Raw genomic sequence first — 26,261 nt, 5'->3', positions numbered from 1 at the left:
ATGCATACATCAGTAGAACAAGCACTGGAACGCTTCTGGAAATTAGAGAACATTGGAATCACGGATACACCAGATAAGAACGAGTCCAATGATAAAGTCAAGATGTACCAAGATAAATGCATCGAGTTTCGAGACGACAAATACTACGCCAAGTTGCCATGGAAAGATGACCATTCTGAGCTACCGTCGAATTATGGAATTGCACTGAAAAGAACCCAAAGTACTATCAACAGACTAAGTAGCAAACCAGAACTTTTGAAGAAATACAGTGCGATAATTGAAGAACAGGAACGAAAGGGATTTATAGAAAAGGTTCCAGAAGATACAAAAACATCTTCTGTGCTACATTATATTCCACACCACTATGTCAAAAAAGACTCCAGCCCCACACCTATCAGGATAGTGTATGATTGTAGCTGCCGCGAATCACGTGACAAGCCGAGTCTTAATGACTGTTTGGATTCAACGCCACCCATCTTAAATGATTTGACATCAATTCTTACAAGATTTCGATTACACGAATTTGCTGTAACCACCGATATTGAGAAAGCATTTCTACACGTTGGTTTACATGAAAATGACCGAGATGCAACGAGATTCCTTTGGTTAAAGGACCCAAATAATGTCAACAGTTCATTAGTGCCTTACCGTTTCAAGGCAGTGCTCTTTGGAGCCACTTGCTCCCCATTTATTTTAAACGCAACAATTCTGAAGCATCTAGAGAGCAACAACTCTACAAGTGCAGATATTCTGAGGAGAGATCTCTATGTGGACAACGTGATATCCAGTTTTGCAAAGGAAACTGATGCTATTGAGTACTTTCGGGAATCAAGAAAGATCATGATAGATGCAGGAATGAAACTTAGATCATGGGCATCGAACAGTAAGCTACTTCACACAGAAGCCATGAATCATGGATTACACGACTCGGACGAAGTAATAAAATTACTAGGATTACGCTGGGACCCAATGAACGACAAACTGTCATTTGCGAAACGAGAAATACCAAACCTTGAGACCGTTACAAAGAGATTGATACTACAATACTCATCACAAATATACGACCCACTTGGTATCCTGAGCCCAGTAACAGTGAGAGCCAAGCTATTGTTACAGTTACTTTGGAAACAAAAATGTGAATGGGACAGCCCAGTACCAGACGAAATTTGTAAGACTTGGAATTCTCTTGCAAATGATCTGAACATCGCATCATCAGTTCAATTTCCGAGGAAATATTTCAACAAGGTGGACGGTGAAACAACACTACACATCTTTGCAGATGCTAGTACCAAGTCCTATGGAGCCGCTGCTTATATCTGCAATAGAAGCGAATCAAAATTAGTCATGGCCAAAAATAGAATCGCACCACTTAAATCACTCACACTTCCTCAATTAGAATTGATGGCAGCACTAATCGCCGCAAGATTAGGAAATCATCTGCAAAACTCATTACCTGAAATGAATATTGTCTACTGGTCAGACAGCCAAATCGTGTTGCACTGGTTGTCTAGCAAAAAACTGTTGAAAAAATTTGTAGCAAACAGAATATTTGAAATTCGCGAATTATGTAGTGCATTCACATGGAAATACTGTCCAACACATGACAACCCTGCTGATCTGCTGACCCGAGGACTTGATGCAACTTCATTCATGAACAGTACATTATGGAAATATGGACCGTCATGGATTTGCAACAGAGAGGCATGGCCATGTTGGAGCCCACAACCGACCTCGGTACATTCGGTAGTGGACACAGAAGAGGAATGCACGACAACGTCAAACGACTTTACTACTAACCCTGAAAATATTCTGAACATCGTTGACGTATCAAAATTCAGCGATTCCAAAAAACTACTACATGTAGTTGCATTTGTATTGCGATTTGTGAAAAATTGCCGAGTTCACACATCCGACAGAGAATTCAACAGTTTAACATCCGAAGAACTTCACAGAGCTGAAAAGAACTTGATAAAAGGATGTCAAAAGAACGCATTTTCCAATGAAATTATGAAAATGAATTCCAATGGAGCCAAGCCATCTCTTATTAGACAGCTTCGTCTATTTCTTGATACGGATGGATGCATACGCTGTAGAGGTAGGATTTGCTATGCCGAAATAGACAACGAGACGAAGAACCCTTATTTACTACCAAAGAAGGACGCGTTTACACACTTGATCATCAGAGATGCTCATCAGCAGAGTGGCCATTCTAGCACGAATGCAACAGTGTCATACATCCGACAAAAGTTTTGGATACCAGCCATCAGACAAGCTGTAAAATTTGTCACGCGGAATTGTGTGATTTGCAAAATTGTACATGGAAAACACTATTCCTCACCAGAGCTGCCGCCTTTACCCTATTTTCGTACGGAGGAATCAGCGCCATTTACGAGTACAGGCGTAGACTTCACAGGAGCTTTATTCGTCAAGGAACGGAACCGAAGAGAATCTAAAGCTTATATTTGCCTATTTACGTGTGCCAATACAAGAGCAGTTCATCTAGAGACAGTCAGTGATTCATCCGAACAATCATTTTTACGGGCGTTCCGTAGATTTGCAAGCCGAAGATCCGTGCCTAAGCTAATCATCTCGGATAATGCGCCAACTTTCAAGTCTGCAGCGAATTACCTGAAGCAGCTGTTTGAATCTAAAACTCTTAAAGAGGAACTCGCAGATATGGGAGTTAACTGGAAATTCATTCCGAGGGCAGCTCCATGGTATGGAGGCTTTTGGGAGCGACTCATCGGAATTACCAAAACAACACTGAAGAAAATAATCGGCCGTTCATACATCGATTTAGAAACTCTACAAACTGTAGTAACAGAGGTTGAAGCGATAGTTAATGACCGTCCGTTAACATACGTTTCATCGAACCTAGAGGATCCAGAGCCACTTACACCATCACATCTACTGTACGGAAGAAGATTGACTTCCTTACCATACCCGACAGAGGACCAAGAGAATTCAAGCGATTTTCACCCATTGACTTGCCGTCGTCTAAACCAACGTCTGGATAATCAGAGTACTATCTTAAATCACTTTTGGATCCGCTGGAAGAGAGAATATTTAACATCACTCAGAGAGTACCATACAGCAAATGGAAGCAGGTCGCAGAAAATTAAAGTCGGTGATATTGTCCAAATCCATGAGGAGAAACCTCGGATCATGTGGAAACTAGCTGTCGTGGAGGAACTCATACAGGGGAGAGACGGATTCGTTAGAGCTGCCACTTTACGAACCAAAAATGGACTTACCAACAGACCAATTGTGAAACTATATCCAATCGAAGTGAATGAGAACGAACTTAAAAATACTATCTTCTGATCGAGTGTCAAAAACAAACGCCAAAGAAAGAATCCGTGAATGGACCTCTTAATTGAGTGATTATGAACTTGTTTTTATTTTAAATTTCAATGAACTGTTAATTTGATTTGAACTTTTTAATATTCTAGTATAATATTCATTTCGGTGCCCGGAGTGTCACGGATTATCCGCGGGTTTATGTAACGGACGTTAACGTTATTGTTGCGTCACAATACTGTACGTTATGTTTCTATAGTTAATAACAGAGTCAAAAATAAACCACTATACGATCAAGACGCATTTCTGTTCTTTCCACAACAATAAGAGATAGAGATTTCATACTTGGTATGCATACTCCACTAATAAAGTTCTTTAAAATGGCACCAAGGTCAATGACCTTGTGACCTTGACTGTAACCTTTATGATAAAAATAGCTTTTTTCGGACTTTGTTGCCGCCGGGCGCATAGTGTTTCATAAACACATCTTGTTTCAATCTATTTTTTAAAACATATTTATCACAGAGGGAATCAAACAACTTCCTTAACCATACTTGTATTTTTCTTTGCTTATATGGATGTACTTTTATATGCTTATGTTCTAGACAGAACCTAGAACATAAATAGAGAAGCGCTTCACAGTATAAATCTCAAGGGAAACCTAGTTCTGTCATTGCTGAGATCGACATCAAGAGCAAAAACAAACCTTAATATCTTTCCATCAATCAAATTTGATAGTTAAGGCGAATGTTTATCCAATAAAGCATTGTAGCTTTGCAGCATTCTATTGCAATCTGGTAGATTTAAGCTAACTTTGCTAGAATTTTCAGATAAATTGTTTTTGCCGCATAACTTTGTGTCAGAGGAAATAGTACGTTAAGGTATTTTTGTATCTTTGAAAAAGTATTATTGCAGACATTCTTTCTCATGGGAATTTTCTCCGTCATCGACTGTCTGCAGGTTCCTCTAAAGAATTTAAAAGTCTTGCTTATAACTGAATATGCTCAACCTCCAGTACGAAGATCTTCACTTGAAAAAAAAAAATTAAAAGGTATCCTTTTTCAGATATTGTTAAGCAATTCAGCCCAAAACTTCGGCATCTATATATATAGAAAAGCACGCAAATTAGTCGAACAGCCTTAACTATATACGTTCTTAAACCTATGGGACAATAAATAAAAACATAAATTGGTGCAAAGTATCAATTTTTTGTCAAATGACTATGCAAATGATTTCTGCAGACTGCGCTGCACAAGTCGGCGATGGACGACAAGATCATAAATAAATAAATAAATAAATAAGAAATAAATAAGAAAGAAAGAAAGAATTTTGAAATGTTTTATTACACACTTAGTAATAAATACAGTTTTATTTTGCAAATGCGATATGACTGACGTCACAATAGCCGTATCAGCCCTGCAGGGCTGATATGGATTTGCGGGGCTGATAACCTATATCAGCCCTGCTGGGCTGATACGGCTATTGTGACGTCAATATCACATCCTTAGTAAATTAAATCACAAAAACAGTACTTGTGATCATACACAATTTTTGGTGGGTTCATATTCTCTTAAATTTAACCTTTTGAAAATAAGGTTAATCTTAATTTACAAATACATGGAAAAGATTATTTTCAAATTACGGATCGAGTGCATTGAAATAGAAGTAGAAAGAAACCCAAATCGTATGAGACAATAGACCATTTACATGTATATGTAAGAAGTCCATGCATGATTATTTACTTATTTTCTTCTCAACTTAAAGTATGCTGTATTTTATTACCAAGTATGTAATAAACATATTAATACATACCCTTTTCCACATCACATCCCGTATCAGCCCTCGACCAATATCAGCCCTCGGGCCTTCGGCCCTCTGGCTGATATTGGTGTCTTAGGATGATACAGGATGTGATACGGAAAAGGGTATGTATTATTCTCTATGTAACATTCTCAGATGTATCACATTCAAAAGGAATTTTTACTTGTGCTACCGACTTTTCAATTTTTATTCCTTACTTTTTCCCTCATGTCTTACAATCCCATGTTGTGAAGTGAATTTCGATAAGTCATTAATTATCTCTTGAAAATTAATTTAAAAACTTTGAAAAAAAATATTGCAAGAGTTAAGACCTCGGTATAAAGGAAATTTTAGAATATTTAAATCATAAATTTTATATAGATGTTATATAACGACGAATAATATTTTGGAACCAAGAAATAAAGAACTAACGTCTCGTTCACCCATCTGTACTTTCCAACACAACCACAAATGGATCGACGGCTCCTGCAGCAGATAATAAATTAGAAATTATGCTCTTATATACAAAATGCTTCGGCTTGGTCAATAAAAAGAATAAAAAATTATCCAGGTAGGGGTTTTTCGCATCTCTTCAAAATAATAAAACATTGCATTATTTCAATAACCGCGATTAAGTTCAATGATTAAAAGAAAAATCGCATGAACACGCTTTTAAAAAAAAATTGATAACATTTTACTGACCTTTGACAAACACTTTGAAAGTGTTTGCCATGTTGGATGGTGGATTTTTTTTTTATAAAGGACACTACCATGACCAAAATATAACTCCTTTTTTTTGTCAAATGTTTCATCTAGTTGAGTTCAGGTTCCATATACCAGCATCAAAGTAGTAAAATAATAGGTAATGAGAGTATTATCATGCATCTGCCATCAATCTGTTTTCAGCAAAATGTGAATAATGATACAGATTCAAAATGCAAAAGTAAGTTAAAGTAAAAGTAAAGTCTTCATTGCACATTATTATTCAATGCAACATCAATTTATTAGTAACATTCCACTTTTATCTACATATGGTGTTTATGTCTCTTAACTGAATCATGTGCAAAAGCATGCTCTGAATTAAGATCTATTTTCAAACCGAGGTAAGCTACTAATGCTACATGGTTTTCACAGGCATCTGACGTTAATTATTTTTCTTTTTAAAAAAGATATACCCCATACCTGACAATATATGGTGTATTATTAGGTGGGGGTATATTTTTATTTATACAAGCGAAATAAGTATAATGCCAGGAGCCTGTGATAGTTTTCTATAATCTCGTATTCAAATCAGCATTTTCAAAATCTCATGTTCGTTATAATGGCCTTTGATATAGCTTATCACTAGCTGGCAAGTATTTTGACTGACATGTCATATATTACGTGACTTTTCATTTCACAGCTTACTTCAAAATGAAGGTCCAACGGTGAATGGGTATGCTTACTTCATCTTAGCCTGGTTCCCTGTCCCTATTTTGCTTCATAAACTCCTCGTCACTAGCCTTGGCAAGGATAATACAAAGGACCAGACTAACTTCATCTAAACACCTGTTTCAGGCTCAGTGGTGTTTCAAGCCTCTGGGGATCTGTGTTTTATACCTTTCGCCATTTTGCAAGTTTTGTGAGAGTGATCCATGTACAACATTTTCAACTTCTACATTGTATTGAAATAATCAACACCCCTGGTAAAGAAATGAGCATTAAAAGAAAGGGAAACGAATTAGAAGCATTCCAACCAGTTCGATGGTTTTCTCTTTTAATTAGCTGCGAACTGTTGATTATATTAGTGCAAAGGTAAAAACAAATAATAATAACTATCAAGAAAAATTTTATGATGACCATAACGAAAATTTCTCGAGTTTAATTGTCGGGACCTAGTTGCTCTTACTGTTTTTCCGAATTTGGTTTTAACTATAGATGTATGTTATGTGCTATCTACGTTTTTGATACTTGCATTCCACGATTTTAAAATGACCCCATTTAGCAATGAACATCACACAGCTGGCAATATTCACCAGTATTTGCCAAAACAGTCTACTGAGAAGTGAGTACTTATACTCATGGTGACAAAAAATGCGTGTATCTTGGATTTCATACTTCTCGGTGATAGGGTTTACATGTTCCAAATAATATGGAAATTGTTCATACAGATACTTGTATGAATCGGGGGAACAGGGATTTACTTACAAAAAAATGATTTAAAGAATGGGAATGTGTCATACCGATTCAACGTTGATAAAATCTGCAAAGCCATGATTGCTACTGATGCTAAAGGAATTGCCGCAATGAAACGAAAAATACTCACAACCACCTCAGTAAATTGAGTAAGAAGATCATACCGCTTAAAATCCTACTTCCAACTCCCCGTGATACGTAGGAGGCAACATCGGGTTTCGCGAGGCTAACGGAAGGGGTACGAAAAAATATGTGGAAAAGCTAAGAATTACGGAAAAGCAGTATAACTTGTCACGGAAAAGCAGTGCCGAATCGGGGAAAAATGAAACCGTGGGGAAAAAAATTGAAATTAACCGAACATACTAGTAACTGGAACTAAACGCCTTTCATTAAGATAATGAAATTGATATTCAATTTAAATAGTATCTACCTCAGCACTTCATTATATAAAAAACATCATTTAATTTTCAGTGACTAGTACTCTGACTCCATAATATCTACGTAGGATAAGCAAAGCTAGCGGTACTGTAAGGTACTCATTTAGAGAGCATGAAAATGAAAAAATCATGAGCATGAGAGAGACCGTAAAAATCAGAGTTAATGAAAAAAAAATCATATAAATGAATTTATTTTCTAGTGAATGAATATCTCTTCTCTATTGTACCTTCTTATATTCAGCATTCTATATTCAGCATTCTGGTAGATTTGATTGATTGTTCTCATTGTATAATTATTTGTATAAACAATAATGTAGCAGTATATATATGTCTAGTAATCTATTTTGTACAAACTGTTGAACACTTCTAATTCATCCTGTTATAATATTTCATGTAGGGAGAGGGCGATTTTTAAATTTTTAGAACTTGTGCCCAATCCCATTGTATATATTTAGTGCAATAGAATATGTTCAAATCAAAATTTTCTAGTAAAAAATCTAATTTTTAACAAGAAAAAAAATTAAATTAAATGTTGAATATAACTTAACGAAAAGTACAATCTTGCAGTATTTTCTTAACCAATTTCACAAAATATGGCTGAAAAGATATAAGTAAACGTAATTCAGAATCATCTATTCTTTGTCATTTTTTTCTTTTACACTTTAACTTGACAAAGTTTGGAAATAATTTATCTACATTGTTAATCAGCTCCAATTCAAACATACACTCACTTTCACATGCCTCGACTAGTACGTACGAGATAAGGATCGGTAACTACAGTGCAAAAGTATTTCTAAACTGGTAATCACCGGTATTTAGACTACATATATAGTACCTGTCCATTTATCAATCTGGGTCGTTCTGGTTCTAGGGACAAGGTCAGACAAGTTCTTCCGAACTGAAGAAGGTATGGTAAATATTTCATGCAAATGAATTTAATAATATCATTTCTTTAATCACAGTCAAATCATTACTTTTTATTAAAAATATTTTTGACCCTGATATAGAAATACAACTTTTCTATGCAACGATCAGTAAAAATTATGCTTAATTGTAAGAATTCCGGTATCGAATAATCGATTCATATAATATAGAATCATCGGAGTTTCTATGTGGACATGAAACTGAAAATGAAGAACGATATGGATACCATTTTAGTGCATGTTTATACTTACGTGATTTTACTACACACAGAACTAAAATAAGCTTCATGCTTATGCATGTTATGCCTACCTGACAATTCAAGTCTCTGTTATGAACAAACTCATAGCATATTCCCAAATCTATTAAGTCTTAAGGTAACAGTAGCTGTGTGGCTATAATACATGCAGTGAGCGTAGGCACCAATATGTACGCGTACACTTTTATTGATATTGGTAACAATATGCACGCTGAGACTTTCAGAGAGTATGTGCATTCTGTTACCTACGAGACTATAATGCACCGCCTAAATCCTTACTGATCAGCAGCTTGTAGTTTAACTATATCATACCTCATAAACTGTAACATTGTAATTGATAAACATCCTATGCTGAAAAAGTTGAAGATAATAATACAGAGGATGATTTATTTATATACTTATACATTTTCATGACTATTATTTGTGAAATGATTTTATTATACACTCAATAATAATTATTACTTTAAATTAATTTGATCTTTAGTTAACGTTTGTTGCAACATCAATGAGAAATACATGGACACACAAGATGAACAGTTCATCAGAATTATGGGCACAAGTGTAAAATTGTTTTGCATCATTTGTGTCTAAATAAAATTCAAAATCCTAAAAAAAACTTCTTAAAGTGTCAAATTTCTTTTCCTCTACAGGCTACATCATGTTTGTGTCTTTTTTGCTGTTGTTGACTGCAGCTTGCATCGAAGGTAAGTCAAAGACCAAATATATGAAAATACAAAATATATAATAGAGTTCTTACTTTCAGAAAATCACACGTAGGTAAAAACTGTATCAAAAAATACCTTATATTTTTTTTTGGAATTTTTACATGAAAACTACTTAAAGGCAAAATAGCATGGAAACCAGTCCAGATTGATAACCAGATCAAAGATCAATTTCCCTATAAGTAAATTCTGTATAGCTATCCACGTACATTGTACGTGCAGGAAGCAAAGACTTTAGGCATGACTTTGTTAAGATTATCAAGGAATACTTTGAGAGATGAAAATTTAAAAGAAACCCCTTCATGTGTTTTCCTTATTTGAATATTTATTTGGTATTTATTTGTTCGACCCTCGATCGTACCTTTCATTACTGAAGCGGTCAAATTCACACTGTTGGTAAAAAGTAGTCAAAAGCCGTTTCTACTTTGCCTTTTGGGGGAATGTAAGTTTTTACGCAAAGTAAATGTTGATTAACAATTTGATCAGAAAAAAAAATCTTAGCAGTTAATTATCAATTCGGTTAGTTGTTGGTCATCATTTCGGTTAGTAGTTAATTATCATTCCGCTTAGTTAGTTGATTATCATTTCGGTTAGTAGTTAATTATCATTTAATTCTTTTATTCCTTGTATCAACAGATACATCAGATTAACAAAAATACATACAATATACATAATTGCAATGTAAACATATATTACAATGTATTTACACAAGCATTGATAAATGTACATATCTAAACATACATATTATAATTGTACTACATGTATCATAATAGTAATTCAATATTACTCATTATTATAATAAATTTATTTTACTTTCTTGTAACTGACACGCTTCTCTTAAAAAATTCCCCAGACCTCTTAATTAATGCATTTCAGCTCGGCTTTACATTCAGGGCGACCACTTTTACTATAATGGTCAGAGAGTATTCTTCAGTGGAGTTAACCAGGCGTGGGTATCTTATGGTTATGACTGGGGAAATAACCAATACCAGTACCGACGGAATAAGTTCCAGTCTGTCATCAATGCAGTCAAGAACAATGGTGGAAACTCAATCCGTAAGCTACTCAGAATCTTTGTTTCTAGAGATTTTGATTGATCATTTCAACGTATGATTCCAGAGGTCAGTCTCTCTTATGTTTTTCCTTTTGCTGTAGGAATGGTACAAAAGTAAAATTACTTTTCTTTTCTTTTTATTGAATTCTTATAATTATTCTTATAGAAATTCTGATTTAATTCTCAAATGATCAAACCAATACCTTTAGCAAAACACTGATATCGTAACCATCGTAAACGTACTCCTCTTATTCATGAGGTAATTTCCCTGGGGTTTTTTGTTGTTGTTGTTTTTTGTTTGTTTTTTTCAAAAAAAGCAAAAGTAAACGTAACCATCTGTTATCCTTCAAGGTTTTGTTTCTTCAGGTGTTTGGGTTCACGTAGAAGGACAGACGTCTCCGGCATTTGACCACACTGGTCACGTGAGTGGAACAGACTCCAGAAATTCCTTGATCCACGAACTGACAGAGTATTTGCAGTACGCGAGGAACCATCAAATCTTTGTCTTCCTCTGCTTGTGGAATGGTGCAGAAAGAGGCAGCACAAATGCCAGACTGGAAGGTATAGTTTTTATCCCCTTGCCTTAAATGTTGGGAATAGTTAGAATCAGATAACCTTATTCGAGAATCAACGTGTAATTGCATACAATGTATATCGTAACTCAGAGGATAACAATGAATCAAAGGCTGTAGAATCCATTAAAAAGCTGATCATGTTTCTCTGTATGTGCTTTGTGCAATTTCTGGAAATCTTCTCTACCTGGGACCTGGTTAACTTTAACACAGTGTTATCCTTAGCATCGTGTTAAAACACACAACTTAATTTTGATCCAAACCCCTATTATTCGAAAAATAGAGATAGACTGATAGACATTTTTATCTAGCATTACTTATAGTTTTTTCCTGGTGTATTTATAAGTATAGAAACATTATACATGTGAAAATCAGGAATGGTAAAATGCCCGATGTAAATAAACCAGTACATATTCATATAAAAGATTTTTTTCAATTTTATGAGAAAAAATGAAGATAACGAACAACAATCGACCTTAGGAAAACTAATAAAAACCGTTTCTATGAACAGGAAAAAACACGGACCCCTGGAAATTTCAGGGGTGGGATCACTGAGGTGCCTAAGAGGAATAAGTGTTTCCTGTTGACCGTTCACACCAACCTTGAGCACTATGTATTAGTGAGGTAGACGCAACATTCCGTAGTCAAATTCGGTACAAAAAAGCAGAGACCCCACAATTAGTATCAGCCAAAATAGGAAACAGTGATAACCTTAGAGACTGTATTAGTTAAAAAGTTCATTATAACGTCTAGTGAATGAGGTTTAAAATCCTTGTAACATCAGCTGTATGATTGGATTCCCTCAGTTTAAAAATTGCACTCAATACTAGCGAATAAGATGGAGGACATCAACACAGTATGCAGGTGTGATAGTGGAACATTTACTACAGAAATAAGAAAAGTTGACGATGGAAAAGCTGAAGTCACCTCATTTGTCATACATTTAAGTGATAAGTTAACTTTTTGTCATCTATAGTCTGAAAAACATCCAAACATACGAGGGCTATTCAATAATTAATGTCCTCGGTGCTTGGAAAGAAACAAAAAAAAAAGCTTTTCAATGATTTAGCCTTAATGATTTCATTTAGATATTTTTTCTTAACTAAAATACATGTCCGTTACATTTTTATCCACTTTCTGATTGTTTATAGAACACATTCTTCAGTATGGCCCTTTTAATACTGGAATATGGCAGATCCTATGATTTCCTGGACTTGTTTCTTCTTTCTGAAAGGTGTTTGTTCAAGTTTGGAAAATGCAACAAGTCAAAGGGTGAAAGATCTGGCGAATATTGTTGGTGTAACAAAATATTAACTATCTCTTTATCACCAAAACTCCTTTACTTTTCATGGCGTGTGGGTCTGGACGCTGTCATGAAGAAATTTGATGTAGTTGATTTCTGGTTCTAGTTCTATCCTATCATAAATCTTTTGATTTTTTCACAAAAATTTGCTTTCTAGACTTCTCCAGAAATTGAACTACCTCCTCGAATAAGACTTTGAACAACAGGACCACTAATATTTAAGAAAGTGGCATATAAAACTGTTTTTGTGCTTTTGGAATCGTTTGCTCTTCTCAGACCTTGGCTGTTTTTGTCATGTGCATCTTATTGTAAATTTGTTCTGCGGGTTTAAAGCAACTGATTCAAGTTTCATTATCTGTTTGAATGTCAGAAACACATGGATAACTAAAATTTTTGATTTTTTTTTTAAATAATTGTTTATATATTCTTACACGCTGTCGTTTTCACTCATTGTTCAAAAAATAGGATGACTGTTGAGTTCTAAGATTTGTTTTTACTGTCAAATGTTTCTTTAAAACAGCGTAAACTTTCCCCCAAATGATGCCTATCAATTTTGCTAGGTGTCTTAAAGTCAATCAAACACCATCAGAAATAATTTTTTGAATTTTGGCAAACTGTACATTGGTTGTTGTAAGTCCTTGTCGCCAAGGACGATACCCATTTTTGAAGCCAATTATATAATTTTTGTTCTTTGAAATCCACTGCTCATGTGTCTATAAAACAGACCTTGGTTGCTGTAAATTTCACATATTTCAGTGAATATTCCTTGGGATTTTTAATGAGTTTACAGCAGCTTTAATGAAGCGTTTAATTTCACTCTAGTTGAATGATTCTTTACTATTTAAGAAATAAATAACAAGTTTATAAACTTCAATGGGAATTGAATTTCACGTGATCAAATCCTGTGAAGGCCGAAGGCCTTCTCAGAGGATTTGATCACGTACCGACCCACTTCAATCCCCATTGAAGTTTAAATAAACTTGTTATTTATTTCTTATATATACATTTGAGACAGACAATTGAATATTTTCAAATTTAATTATTGCACTAACCGTCCGTCGTAGATTTTGAAATATGACGCAGGTGTAAATCGGCTTGCATGGCGGTTACGCTTCGAATTCATAAGGCTAAGGAATCTGTTTCGAAGGGAATATTTTGTGAAAGGCTACTTGTGATCAGTAATAGTGAACAGATTGTTGTCTGGGAATATTTTTATTCGTCGATGCTGAAAAGACACAAGAAACACATCCGAAGTTTGATGATAAAAAGTTGGAGGAATTTCGGTCGCCGGAAAGGGATGGATGGATCCGATGGATTGAGACACTTGTCCGAGCCAGTTAATTTGCAATTGATCAAAAACATTCTACGATTTCAGTAACTAAAGGCATACTTATTGTAAAACACTGATAAACACGGAGACACTGGCGACAGCTTTACCATGTTTATATTGAACTACGAAAACACTGAGGTGTTTGGCAGCTGTTCATGGCATGACTGCAATGATATTTTCCAACAGATTTACACATTTATCGTGAGTAGAATTTAGAGATAAAATAATTGTTTATCATGAAAATTTAACGAAAGGTCTACCCAAAAAATAAGGATGAACGTTAAAGACTGTGCAGCTGACAAAATTGAAAAAAAATGTAAACAAACGCTAGGCCTAGGCCCCTAACGTGTTAGTTTTCTCTATGTACACAGGTTGAATCGATAGCCAACAACCTGAAATACTTTTTTACAATGTAAATAAAATAGTTATCATTTTACTTGCTTAAATTTTGTTCATTTTTGTACATGAAAAGCAAGTAGAGCAGGCCATTTTATAATTTATGTACTGGTAAATATTATTGCGCCGTGTGATTAGGTCACGTATTGACCTCTGACCTCTGACAAACTTCATTTAAGAAATAAGGTATCATTTTTAAACATTTGTGACTAATTCATACTTTATATTTGCATAATTGTGACTTTTAACGTGTGAAATGCATTATTTTTCAAACCCAACGGCATGTATGTAATTCACTGAACGCGCGTCGACCCTTTATGACGTCACTGAGAAATTACGTCAAACGATTATCCAAACGCACATCAATGACCTCTTGACCCCATACCTGTATTTATACAGTTATAGATACGCATTCCTTTCAGTAGTGTTATATAAAGGAAAACATTTGCAAATGTAAATATATAGAATTGAAGATATTTTCTCTCTGTATGTTTATATAATAGAGAGATACCACAAATGTATATATTCATTTTTAATGCAGTGTCTCGAATAGCCCTTGTTTTTTAGCTTCTCACAATGAAACTATGTGATGAAATGTGGTCACATAAGCTGTTATCAATTCATCAAAGATTCAATCATGAGAGAAAGTCTAGCTTAACGTCATATGATATCTATGTTGTATGTCATAGAGCTCAGGGGCTCGTAACATAAAGCTTGCTAAGTTTTTGACTTAAGTAGGGTCATAAGTACGTTTTAGGCACAATCTTAGGACCTGCCTAAGTACTACTTTTAAAAGTATGTCTTAAACCGTAACATAAAGCGAACTTAGGAAGGTCTTAGCTAAGTCAAACTTATGTTCAAAATATTTCTTATGAATAACCCCATATTTTTTCTCTTTATTCAGATATATTGCTACAAAATGATTCCGTTACGCTTTAATTAAATATATATAAAGGTTAACGTCCTTACCTATCGTTTTAGTTATGTTAGTTTAGATTTTGTATCTTAAAAAGATATATTTTAATTTGTTATATAATACACTGCATATTTGATTAAGAAAAAATACTATTATTTGTGGTTCAATATGTATGAAGACTGCGATGTTTTCAGTTACCGTTTATTATTCTTTTGTTTTGACAAATGTTCACTTGCTTTGTTATTCTCGTAGACATGACAACATAACCGACCGTCTGTCTATGTCTCAGTCCATGTCAGCAAGCAAAGACTGCAGTAGTTATACTTATTTACAATTTCATCGAGAGTGGAAATTCTTTCATTTCTCTCTCTCTCTCTCTCTCTCTCTCTCTCTCTCTCTCTCTCTCTCTCTCTCTCTCTTAGCTCTGAATGTCTAGGAAACCCTGTCTAAATACGCGCTTGTCGTTCTACATTTATTTTAATTTACGGACACTCTTCTTTATTAGTTTTTTTTTGGTCATCATCCTCTTACTCCACAACATTTTTCTGTGTTTAAAAATCTATTTCATCTCATATTTTCAAAGTCAACATACAGATCCATGAATTAGACTATAACTGTACGTGTTCAATTTAATTATAATGATTAGTGAATTAGTGTATATACCGATCTGGGTAGGTCCCACTAATTTCAGACGTATCCCCCAAATTAAATTTTGCATTTACACGTACGGTGTCTTGAGAGTAATAGTGGAATCATTGATCAGTAACCCCCCCCCCCAACCCCGACGAAAAAAAATCTCATAATAGTATTTAATAGGAATAATTATTTTCTTTAATGCATAATGTAAATACTGTAAATCACTTTTTATTCGCGAAACTTTGCGTAATTACGCCAACAAAATTTTGTATAATAGTATTCCTTAAGATTATATAGAGAAATATTAACAATTTGTGAAAATTGATCTTCGCTTATAAAGAGTCAATGACTATCTCGCGAAAATAAGATGTCGCTAAAATATAGTGATCTACAGTAGAAGAATGCTTTAACACCGAAAGTCAGCATAAAATAGTTCTGAATAGACGTATAAGAAAGTTAAGATATACTTAACACCTCTTCCGACCGCCTAAGTTTTGCTAAGATTGTCAAATCTTAGCATGCTTATTACGGTCTTAAGTTTTAGACTGTACCTCAGCACGGTCTTAGACTTAAGTAGCCTTTATGTTACGACCCCCAGGACATTATTTAATGAACAGCCCTCGTAAATAGATTTAGCAGACTGCTGTACGTGTCTTTTATTACAAGTTCACTGGGATAAATAAGTCGACATATGAATGGAAAGAACTACTACAGTATTTTTAATTGATAAAACGTCGTCAATATTTCTGAATGTCGATATGAGGGACATTGCAATGTTTCTGTAAAAGTTTCTGAATAAATTCTGCACCATGAGAATACAAACAAAGGTCTGTATATAAAGAAGCACAATTAGTGCCTATAATTTGGATTCCAACATTTTGTTGGAAGACCTGGTCCCCAAAGACGAAATAAATGTTATAAATGAGGAACTCATTCTTTTATAAATGAAATTATCAAAAGTGCTTATTTGTAGAATCTTTTAACAATTTAATGACCGATCACAAGATGTTAAAAAAATCGAGTTCCATTTTTTATTGAAGAAGCATTGTCTATGAAATTAAAAATCTTTTCAATTTATATTAAGGAATAGTAATTTAAATTGTTTTTAAAGGATTAATAAAGGACACAGGAAAACTCCACAGCTATATCAATCATGCTCTCATCCCAATGGTGAAGGCTCTAAAAGACCAACCTGCACTAGCTGGCTGGGATATAATGAATGAGATGGAAGGCGTCATCAATCCTAACTTACACAATTCTGAGCCATGCTTCGATACCACCTTCTTAGGTCCCTCTGGAGCAGGATGGAAAGGTCACATATACTCAGCAGAACAACTTCTAAGGTAGGAGTTATTTTATCTTTATTTATCATGGGGTTTAATTTTCTTGGGTTCTCCGTGACTTACGATATATGCCTGACCGGAGTAGTTATATTTGCGACACCTTTGAGCATTTACTTTACCAAAAAACAAATCATTTTCTATAAAATTTTTGAAATCCACTTTATTGTCCCTATGAAAAATGTGAGGATAACGAATAATAATCGATCTCATAAAATCTATAAACAATACAATTCTGCGAAGAGGGCATAAAACGTGGAGTCCTGGACCATTTCAGAGGTGGGATCCGGTGCCTAGAAGGAGTGAGCATCCCCGACAAATAGCCAACAGTTTATTGATCACAGAGAATCCAGATAATGGTTTGATATACTAGGATACACTTTCATTCCTTCACGACGACACACGAATAAATCTTAAAATCATTTATATATAGACGAAATTACTTTAAAATTTCTATTTCATATTCTGTCTTGATCGCCTTTTAAGAAATCTCTAATAATATGAATTCATTAGAATCATTTTTGTAGATTTATAAACTGGCAAGCTGCTGCTATACGTAAGACAGACCCACAAGCTTTGGTGACGGCTGGGTCCTGGAACCCAAAAAGCAACACAAACATGAATGGCATGAAAAACCTGTATAGTGACCACTGCCTCATCAGAGCCGGACATGACAATGCCGTAAATACAGAATCTTTAGAAATTTTATCGACAAACTTCTAAATTTAGCTGCTCCAGCAGGATATATCTTCAACATTTTTTTTTACGCAAGACTTTGGAATATACTGTAAACCAGCAATTATTAGCGCCATCTTTTATTCGCGATTCGTCAGTTTGAAATCAATTCAAGACGATTAATTTTTGCGACCGAGGAAACATTCTCTACAAATACTTCTCAAAATTTTTGATTCACGGCGATTAATATTCGCGAATAAAAGTAGGTCCCGAAAATCGCGAACATTTCTCGCGCGCGAATAAAAATTGGTTTAGGCTACAGTATTTCATTGTACAGAAAATTAAGTAATTTAAATTCTAATTAACTTCTTTATCTACAGGGTACTTTGAATTTTTATTCCACACATACGTACGACAACAAAAATTCTCATCAATATGACTCTTACTCGCCCTTTAAGGTAAGTTTATTTATGTGTATAATTTTTTTTAATCTTTTCAAATATTGGATTTCAGCTTATTGAAAACTAAACCATGCCTTTTCTACACTAAAATCTGAAAACATTGCAGTTTTGATTTTTTTTCCATTTAAGCACACTAAACATCAGTACAATCTAAATAAACCTTTGATAATCGCCGAATTTAACCAAGTGCGAGGAGGACATCAAACTATTGAACAGTTGTTTACATACGCATATTACCATGGTTACGCTGGAGCATGGTCATGGCACGCAAACGCAGACGGAAGCGACACAGACAGCCTAGCAACACAAGAAGCGGGAATGAGGTCTCTAAGGGGGAAAAATGACCAGAGAAATGGCGGACTAGTCAACTTCACTATTTAAATAATCTATGGTATTATGTAAAAAAAATAAATGAAGATCTGTTCAAACAATGCTGCTTTATTTTCATAAAATTTTGTAGTCTTTATCAACATGGGCACGATTAGGTTATCGTTTGTCAAAGAAGATGACTTTGTACCTGTGTAATTCAATCAGAACAATGATAAAATAGAAACACGTTTCTACAAAGGAGGATGATACACCCACTGACTGAAATAAAGGGTTTTGTTTGTAAAATTCCATTAAATTTACTGTCAAGAGTATTAACGATCCTCATGGCAAATTCTAAAGTAGCTGATGTAGACAAGTATACAAGACAAGATAAGCAATAATATTCAATACCAAAGAACATTATCCATTTCTGAAAGTCTTTCAAAGCTGGTGCTGCATGCAGGATGTATATGAATGACGTAAACTGTTTTCTGACAAAAATGCATTTGAATGCCTTTGGTTGCTCTTTTCCCCTTCTCCATCAAATGATCACAGTAAGTTCCATATTGTGCAGAAAAGAAGAGTAAGCAATGGTAGAAAATGAAGATAGCTTGTGGTCAGTTCTGAAAATAAGCATTGAAGAAGCACATTTATTTTTCGTTGTGATTAACCATCCCTTTACAGACTTTTATTCTTATATTCAGGAGTTTTAAAGTTAATTTTGTCTGTCATTCCTCACAAGTATTAAACTTTAAAATACTTCTACTTTTGCAATTTTACAAATCAAGGATTAATTTTACCAGCAGCGTCGTTGTGACAGTCGGTTGCATTAAATGAACAGCTTGCCCACGTGGCTGATTCGTCACTTCCGTCGTCACAGTCGGATTGACAGTCACACTTCATTGACATCTGGATACAAGTCATACCTCCAGATTCACACGTAAACCACCCAGTTGGACATGTCTACATATAATAAGTCATGAACTAAAATTAGAACAGCAAAAAATTACTTACCCGGATGTCGCAATATATGCGCACATAACACTTTCAAATCTTTATGTTACTTATGATGTTCAAACTGAATTTAAAAAAAACTAAGTTGATTAACATAAAAAAATATTAAACTGACTTGAACATAAGTGCCCTGGGCGACAGTTGGACACGCTGTGGGATTACAGGCCTGGAACTCCGTTGGGTCTCCTGGACACATCTTGCCTCCGTTACTTGGGACTGGGTTGTTACAGTCTCTATTTCTGGTTCTGGTACCTGATCCACAGGACTTGGTGCAGGGACTCCACACAGTCCATGAGCTCCATCCGCCATCCTCTATGTTAATAACACAATATTCTGATTTATCAACAGTCTCTTTAAAAGTCAAAATTTCGCACATCCTATGGTCCATGTAATGAATTTGTCAGCAAATACAATTTTCAACGAATTCGATTGTTACCTGATGTTTTTCACACAACTCACGTACCGGCTATTTGAATATTCAGAAAAGATTTCGTAAAAAGGAGAGGAAAATTTCTTACTTGCACAGCTCCCCGTGCATGCTTGTGTTTCTTTGGTGTCTCCAAGACACGTTTTTCCTCCATATTGAGGTTGTGGGTTTGTGCAGGTGCGAGTTCGTTCTGACTGCCCAGCGCCACATACATACAAACAACTGGAAAAAGCCGTCCAGGGTGTCCAGCTTCCATCAACTAAGGTAAAATATCATAATTCTTTCAACTTATAGTTCAAACTAACAATCAATTGATCTTTAATGTGTACAAGATGTTACCAAAACATTTTAGTTATTGGTCAAAAAGTTGTCTAGTTTCAAACATTCCCTACCCGGACAGTTGTGGGTGTTACAGGATTGAGACATCGTTCCATCCCCGGAACAGGAAGTGCCGCCATTAGCTGGGGATGGATCTGTACACGTCCTTGTTCGGCTCTGTGTTCCAGTCCCACAAGTCACGGGGCAGGAAGCCCAGGAACCCCATAGGGCCCAATTTCCATTTACTAATGGAAAAAAGCTTCAGTTTTAATAATGAAATTCTCATTTAAAATGATGCTCAAAAAATGCAAAATCCTACCAAAATTTTGAGAGACCCCACAACAAATGTTACTTACAAACACATCCGCTTTGTGGAGAACATGTTGTGTCGGTTTCCACATCCGCTCCTGGGCAAACTTTTCCGTCATATTGTGGAGCCGGATTATCACATTTGCGCCTGCGTGTACGTGATCCTTGTCCTCCACCCGTGCACGCACATGGACCCCACGCCTCCCACGACGTCCATACACCATCAACTAAAAATGGACATATTTATTAATGCAATATAAAAACGTGTCACTCTTCAGTTACTTGGATCCAATCAATGTATGTTTAACTCACTTGGATACGGCTTAGCACAATCTTCTTCTGCCGACCCATCTCCGTCGTCATCTGATGTCAAAATTAATTCACTTGTTAACAGTAAGACGATGTCAAAATAATAATTTAATTCACTTGTTTTAAACAGGTAGGTAGAACAAAATAAAACCGCTGAATAAAAACCAGCTTGTATTTTAGAAAACTCAGGTTGCTGATCAACCAAAAAAACTTTATATGGCAAGTAATATATAGTTAAAAGTACTCGTCCAGAATAAACGTTGCCCCAACTGCCCTCCTTTTTCAAAACAAGAGATCCATGGGCCACAACACTCACCTAAATTACATAATCCCCTGCTTTCCTTCACCAGATATCCCCTTGTAATACTTATTGTAGCTACACTCTAACCCTGGTTACATAATCCCCTGCTTTCCTTCACCAGATATCCCCTTGTAATACTTATTGTAGCTACACTCTACCCCTGGGGTCAGACTTTGAACAATTTAAAATCTACCGGTACATTTCCCCCAGAATGTTTCCATGTAAGTTTCGGCTTTTCTGGCCCAATACATAGCTCTTGAAAATAACCCTATTAAAGATTCTACCTACATATTTCAATGTAAAACTTCGATTTCCTATTATGCCCCAACCCTATATTTTTGGTGTAATATATATAGTTTTGCATATTTCTGGAGATTTCATTTAAGGGGGCAGAAACATGCCTTTAATGTATTTGAAATCGTTGTGAAGAACTTTTTACCAGCATAGTTATTGGCCAGAGTACACATTTCTTCGTCTATTTTCCCGTCACAGTCATTATCTATTCCATCCCCAACAACCATTGTTGTCATCGTGCATGGCTATAAATAGAAATATATTTTCAAAACACTTCTTTAAAAAGTGAATACAACGTACGTTCAAGTAAATCAATTGCTAATAAAGCGTGAACAAAAAATGGTCCCCAATTGCAAAAAAATTAATAGTAGCTATTTCCTCAGAATAAATGAATGTTGCATGAATCCTGAGATGAAAACTATTCATATCTAATATGTTGCTCACCGCGTTAATGGATGCCATTCTCATTCCCGTGGGAAACCCATAGGATTCATACTGGGCTCGCCCGTACAACACTCCCATAAACACAATATTTGGCGAAATGTGACGAATTTCGTGAGTCCCTTCCGTCAAGGATATATATCCTCCTACGTAACCCCCTCCAGGGTAATTGTTGTAGGTTGGTGATACCGCAGAACCATCCACCCGAATCCCCGATTTTTCCGACGCCTTAACTACGAACATGAAATAATTCGTATACGACCCAGTTGATTTTTTCGGAGTCGTGAAGACGTAATCCGATGCATACTGTTCAATAGGTGGAATGATAATCATTGCTGGATCCGCCACGTTACAGGAAGAACAAGCCTGACTTTTAGAGAACTGCATTACGTATATTGGCTTTGTTGCAGTGATTAAGGAATAAAACTTGGAACTGTACTCCTTTTGCACCCAAGAACTTGCTGTGGACAGCGTGAAGGTTTCTGTAAAGGAAGCGCCATTATTCAAACCGTTGACAGTGACTCTGGTATCATATTCACTGGCCACAAATCGGAAATAGTCGCCAATGGTTCGACCAGGAATGGGTACAGTGGCAAATGTCTTCCCCCATTTTTCCACTGGCACATGTTGTTCAACAATATGGTCTTGTGTTCCAGTGGCAATATTTGTTAGAATGTTTCCACTAAAAACGGAAATGGCTTTATTGGCTGTAATCTTGCTTCCACTTAGATCGCCAGGTGCCTGTATTTGCCATGTATAGTATGAATGTAACGTTGTAGTAAGTTTGTCATTCTTGTAGTAATTTCTGCCTCCGTAAGTCACATTTAATCCCGTGTTTGGACCAAACTGTACAGTCACCGAGGTAGAATCATGAATCCCCACCACTAGTATCTCTGTATTTCTGTCCGAGGGCCAATATGTGAAAACGTAATAAGTCGTACCCAAAACGTCCGTGGGAAGCCCAAGGAAACCGTCGTTGGAGTTCGTTTCTTTATTGATTCCATAGACCATTATTTCGTCAGATCCAGTTATACGAATTCCCTTTGTGCTCTTTCCTGATCCTGTCATTCTCAGTGCGTTGTTGACCAATACCTGTTTCACCGTGCCTACGGTAACGGTAAATGATTCGCTAATAGAGGGACTGCTCCATCTCGGTGACGTCACAGACACGCTAACCGGAAGAGATTTGTACGTCGTAACGAAGATTTCGAGATTGAAGTTCGAGGCATAATTTTCCATAAAACCGATGACAAAATTAGTTCCTCTGTTATCTGGCACACCTAAATATATATTACATAAAAAATGTTAATATAACAAGAGATGAAAGGATGAATCTGTAACCGGTTTATCGGTCGGAACTCTGAACGTTTCGTAGGTTTTAATGTATTTTTTAAAGCTAGTGATTATCAAGATTTAGATTGGGGGGGGGGGGGGGTTGCTTACTTAATTACATCGTTACATGTGTCTATCCCGCTTTGTTTTTCTTAAATGATATTAATAAATTAAAAATGAGTAATTATTATGAACGTTTCATAATGTATATTTTACGCCGCCTTTCTCTTTGCAGTTACGTCACACCGGAACTGCTGCCACCGCACAGCTTCCTTAAAAATGCAAAACGCTGAGATGAACGCCTTGAAGACGCACCGCAGCATGAACACAGTGATAGTAGAGCTGTGCTTCCACCTCGCGAAGTGCTACTGCGATCATTGCGCTTTTTTGGCGTTTCTACCATGTCCGATGGCATCCAAAATGCGCTTTCACGGCAATGTTAGACCATTGTCATCCAGCTCAAAAAACAAGAGCAATGGCCTCATATTTGATCAGCAATAATTATAACGTATTTGTTGCACTCCTGACCAAGACCGTGGAAGTCTTTTGAGTAGGATTGTGAAGTGAGCACAATGATCGCTGTGACAACTCCTTGTTGTCGCTGTACATGTATAATGCAGTTAAAAAACAAGATTAATCTCATTAGAAGTGCTGTAAAAGCGCGATATTTCTAAGGACTCCGCGAGGTCTCCTTGAAAGTGCAGTCTACAGTCACTGCGTTCATGCTGCGACTCTTGCGCTTCTTCAAGGCGTGTCTACGGAGCTCCCACTGCACTGATCAATGAAGATCTCACCGCGCTGCTACGGCGATCATACTATGCCTCTACTAGTGCGTTATTATTAGACCGCGCTCATACGGCCTGAACTTTTTGCATGCTTACATGCATGGTGTGCGCCGTCCTTTGGCGATCTTATGAGACCCTACGCGACCCTACCGCGTTCAATGGAGATCTCGCCGCATTGTCACAGCGCTGTAGGAGACTCTACTGCGCTCACTTTGGCGTATTGCATTTTCATGGGCGCTGTGCGATCGCCTCAAGAATGCAGTACCACAGTGTATACTAAGTACCCGCCCGTCCATAAAAATGAAATAAGCACTGTAAATGACTAAGTTCTGATTGTGGTGACAATGAACTTTAAAATTCGTGATATTTGGTTTGAAAAAATATCAGTGTCTTTGATATTTCAGGCATATTCCAAGTTTTTTTTCTTGCCTATGGTAATAATATAGGTACTTAGTGTTCTAAGAATAAACAGAATATTATTAACATCTTATTCGTTTCTGTTGTATATATAGAAAAACAGAGTTTATTTGGAAAAAAATGAGATAATATTTATATCTTTGTAGAATCAGCCGACTAATTGATCGGAACGTCTTGCGGTTAACCGATTTTCGTTTGCCATTCTTATGAAATATAAGGGGGGGAAAGTTTTACAGCAAATTTCATTTGTGAGATTGCAAAAAATAGTAAATGAAAAAATGTTATAGCATTCGAGAAAACTCTCTCTCTCTCTCTCTCTCTCTCTCTCTCTCTCTCTCTCTCATTTCTATGCTTATTCTGTATTGACACGATTAAGTACATGTAAGTGTAAAATATCACAACTAACTGAGAAATTAAGTCCTCTTTATGTTGTTTTAAATCTATTAGGTTAAGATTATTAATTACTTGCAAACCATTGCTCGGTCAATTTAAAATCTAGGGCTTTAAAAGATTTTGTAACTGATTTCAAATTAGAATATATTATATGAGCGTTTCAAGGATTTTGTGTAACATTTAAATATATATTTTTTCAAATGGTATAATAGATAGGTAATTAGGTATTAATAGATTTCTGATCTCTCTGCAAAACAGGACAGTAAAACAATAATGTAATCACTATACAAAAGTAATTTTTTATTCATATTTCAGAAGTGTGACATTTCGTAAAGGAGTGAAGTCGTAATATTTTTTAGACCTCCGTATACACATCGTCGCAAACCACGGCCAAAAAGTACGATCCTCACCCATTCTGGAGAGAGCTGTATGCGGACTCCAAACCGTGGCTTGAGAAGATGCCGTCTGCATTTCTAAAGTATTTTTTTCAATCGTATATTGATAAAACAAAGACTAATAATTCTCACCAATTACGCCAGGCCAGACAGACACCACCACAACGATCCCAAAAAGTATCATTGCCAGGGGGGTCTCTTCTGAAAAAGTATGTAAAAAATATATTTCATAAACATCAGCATGTATACTAGTAAAATTTAATTCATAATTCTATTATTACATGCATATATTATCTCAAGATTGGTCATATTAAATTTATAAAATAGTAGCACGCGGCTGTACAAAAAAATTAAATAAAATCTAAAATTAATAATGAAATTTAAAAAAAAAAACTATGACATTTCGGGGAATTTGATAAAAATGAAAATGTACAAGCAAGTTTTCTTATAACCTTATCATGAAGTCACCCTGTTCAAAATCGTAATAAAAAAATACCAAAAAGTGTATAAATTTGGATTAATTGATGAATAATTTTACTGTGAGTGTGAAACACATTTGTGTAAAAAAGTATTATGCTTAAAAAGTGTCGGAAAATGTTCAAAATAACATGACTAAAGAATTGAAAATAACATGCTGATCTAACATTTTAAAATATTAAAGTCTATAAATGATAAATACGTTATTCTTCAGTACAATTAGTTTTTACCTGGCGACGTCCAACATGCATGCTATGTACATGTATCAAATAATTAAACATATACGTATTTGAAACGTCTCTCTTTGCGAGGTAGATTAGCTTCTGCGTGTTTTATTGTTTTATCTTTTCTCTTCTCGCCTCTGGTTGAAAAAAAATTAAAATGACAAAATGGAAAGCAATAACCCTAACTTTAGTTATCTGGAACCGAGAGAAAAATCTGCA

The 26,261-nt window shown here is 35.6% G+C and overlaps 3 protein-coding genes across 3 annotated transcripts; 2 read left to right on the top strand and 1 right to left on the bottom strand.

Annotated features, from left to right (window-relative positions):
• Window positions 1-3,324, top strand: LOC134277231 (uncharacterized). The gene has a single exon (XM_062759547.1). It carries the CDS (start codon window positions 1-3, stop codon window positions 3,322-3,324), a length of 3,324 nt encoding a protein of 1,107 aa, XP_062615531.1.
• A 6,226-nt stretch (window positions 3,325-9,550) lies between these two features.
• On the top strand, window positions 9,551-18,699 carry LOC134277242 (mannan endo-1,4-beta-mannosidase-like). The gene is made up of 7 exons (XM_062759559.1): window positions 9,551-9,596; window positions 10,491-10,670; window positions 11,035-11,229; window positions 16,933-17,164; window positions 17,689-17,842; window positions 18,217-18,294; window positions 18,427-18,699. The coding sequence occupies exons 1-7, from the start codon at window positions 9,551-9,553 to the stop codon at window positions 18,676-18,678; spliced, it is 1,137 nt and encodes a 378-aa protein (XP_062615543.1). The 3' UTR covers window positions 18,679-18,699.
• Window positions 18,700-18,706: 7 nt separating this feature from the next.
• LOC134277241 (uncharacterized) lies at window positions 18,707-23,301 on the bottom strand. The gene is made up of 9 exons (XM_062759558.1): window positions 22,023-23,301; window positions 21,724-21,823; window positions 20,987-21,037; window positions 20,722-20,901; window positions 20,440-20,610; window positions 20,139-20,306; window positions 19,736-19,932; window positions 19,407-19,569; window positions 18,707-19,229 (listed from the first exon to the last, which is right to left on the bottom strand). The coding sequence occupies exons 1-9, from the start codon at window positions 23,256-23,258 to the stop codon at window positions 19,156-19,158; spliced, it is 2,340 nt and encodes a 779-aa protein (XP_062615542.1). The 5' UTR covers window positions 23,259-23,301; the 3' UTR covers window positions 18,707-19,155.
• Window positions 23,302-26,261: the final 2,960 nt, after the last annotated feature.

This window comes from Saccostrea cucullata, unplaced genomic scaffold (assembly GCF_032062105.1).
Source record: "Saccostrea cucullata isolate Sc308-1 unplaced genomic scaffold, CSIRO_AGI_Scuc_v1 ctg1221, whole genome shotgun sequence".
Taxonomy (NCBI): domain Eukaryota; kingdom Metazoa; phylum Mollusca; class Bivalvia; order Ostreida; family Ostreidae; genus Saccostrea; species Saccostrea cuccullata.
This window is presented reverse-complemented; position numbering and strand designations above follow the sequence as displayed.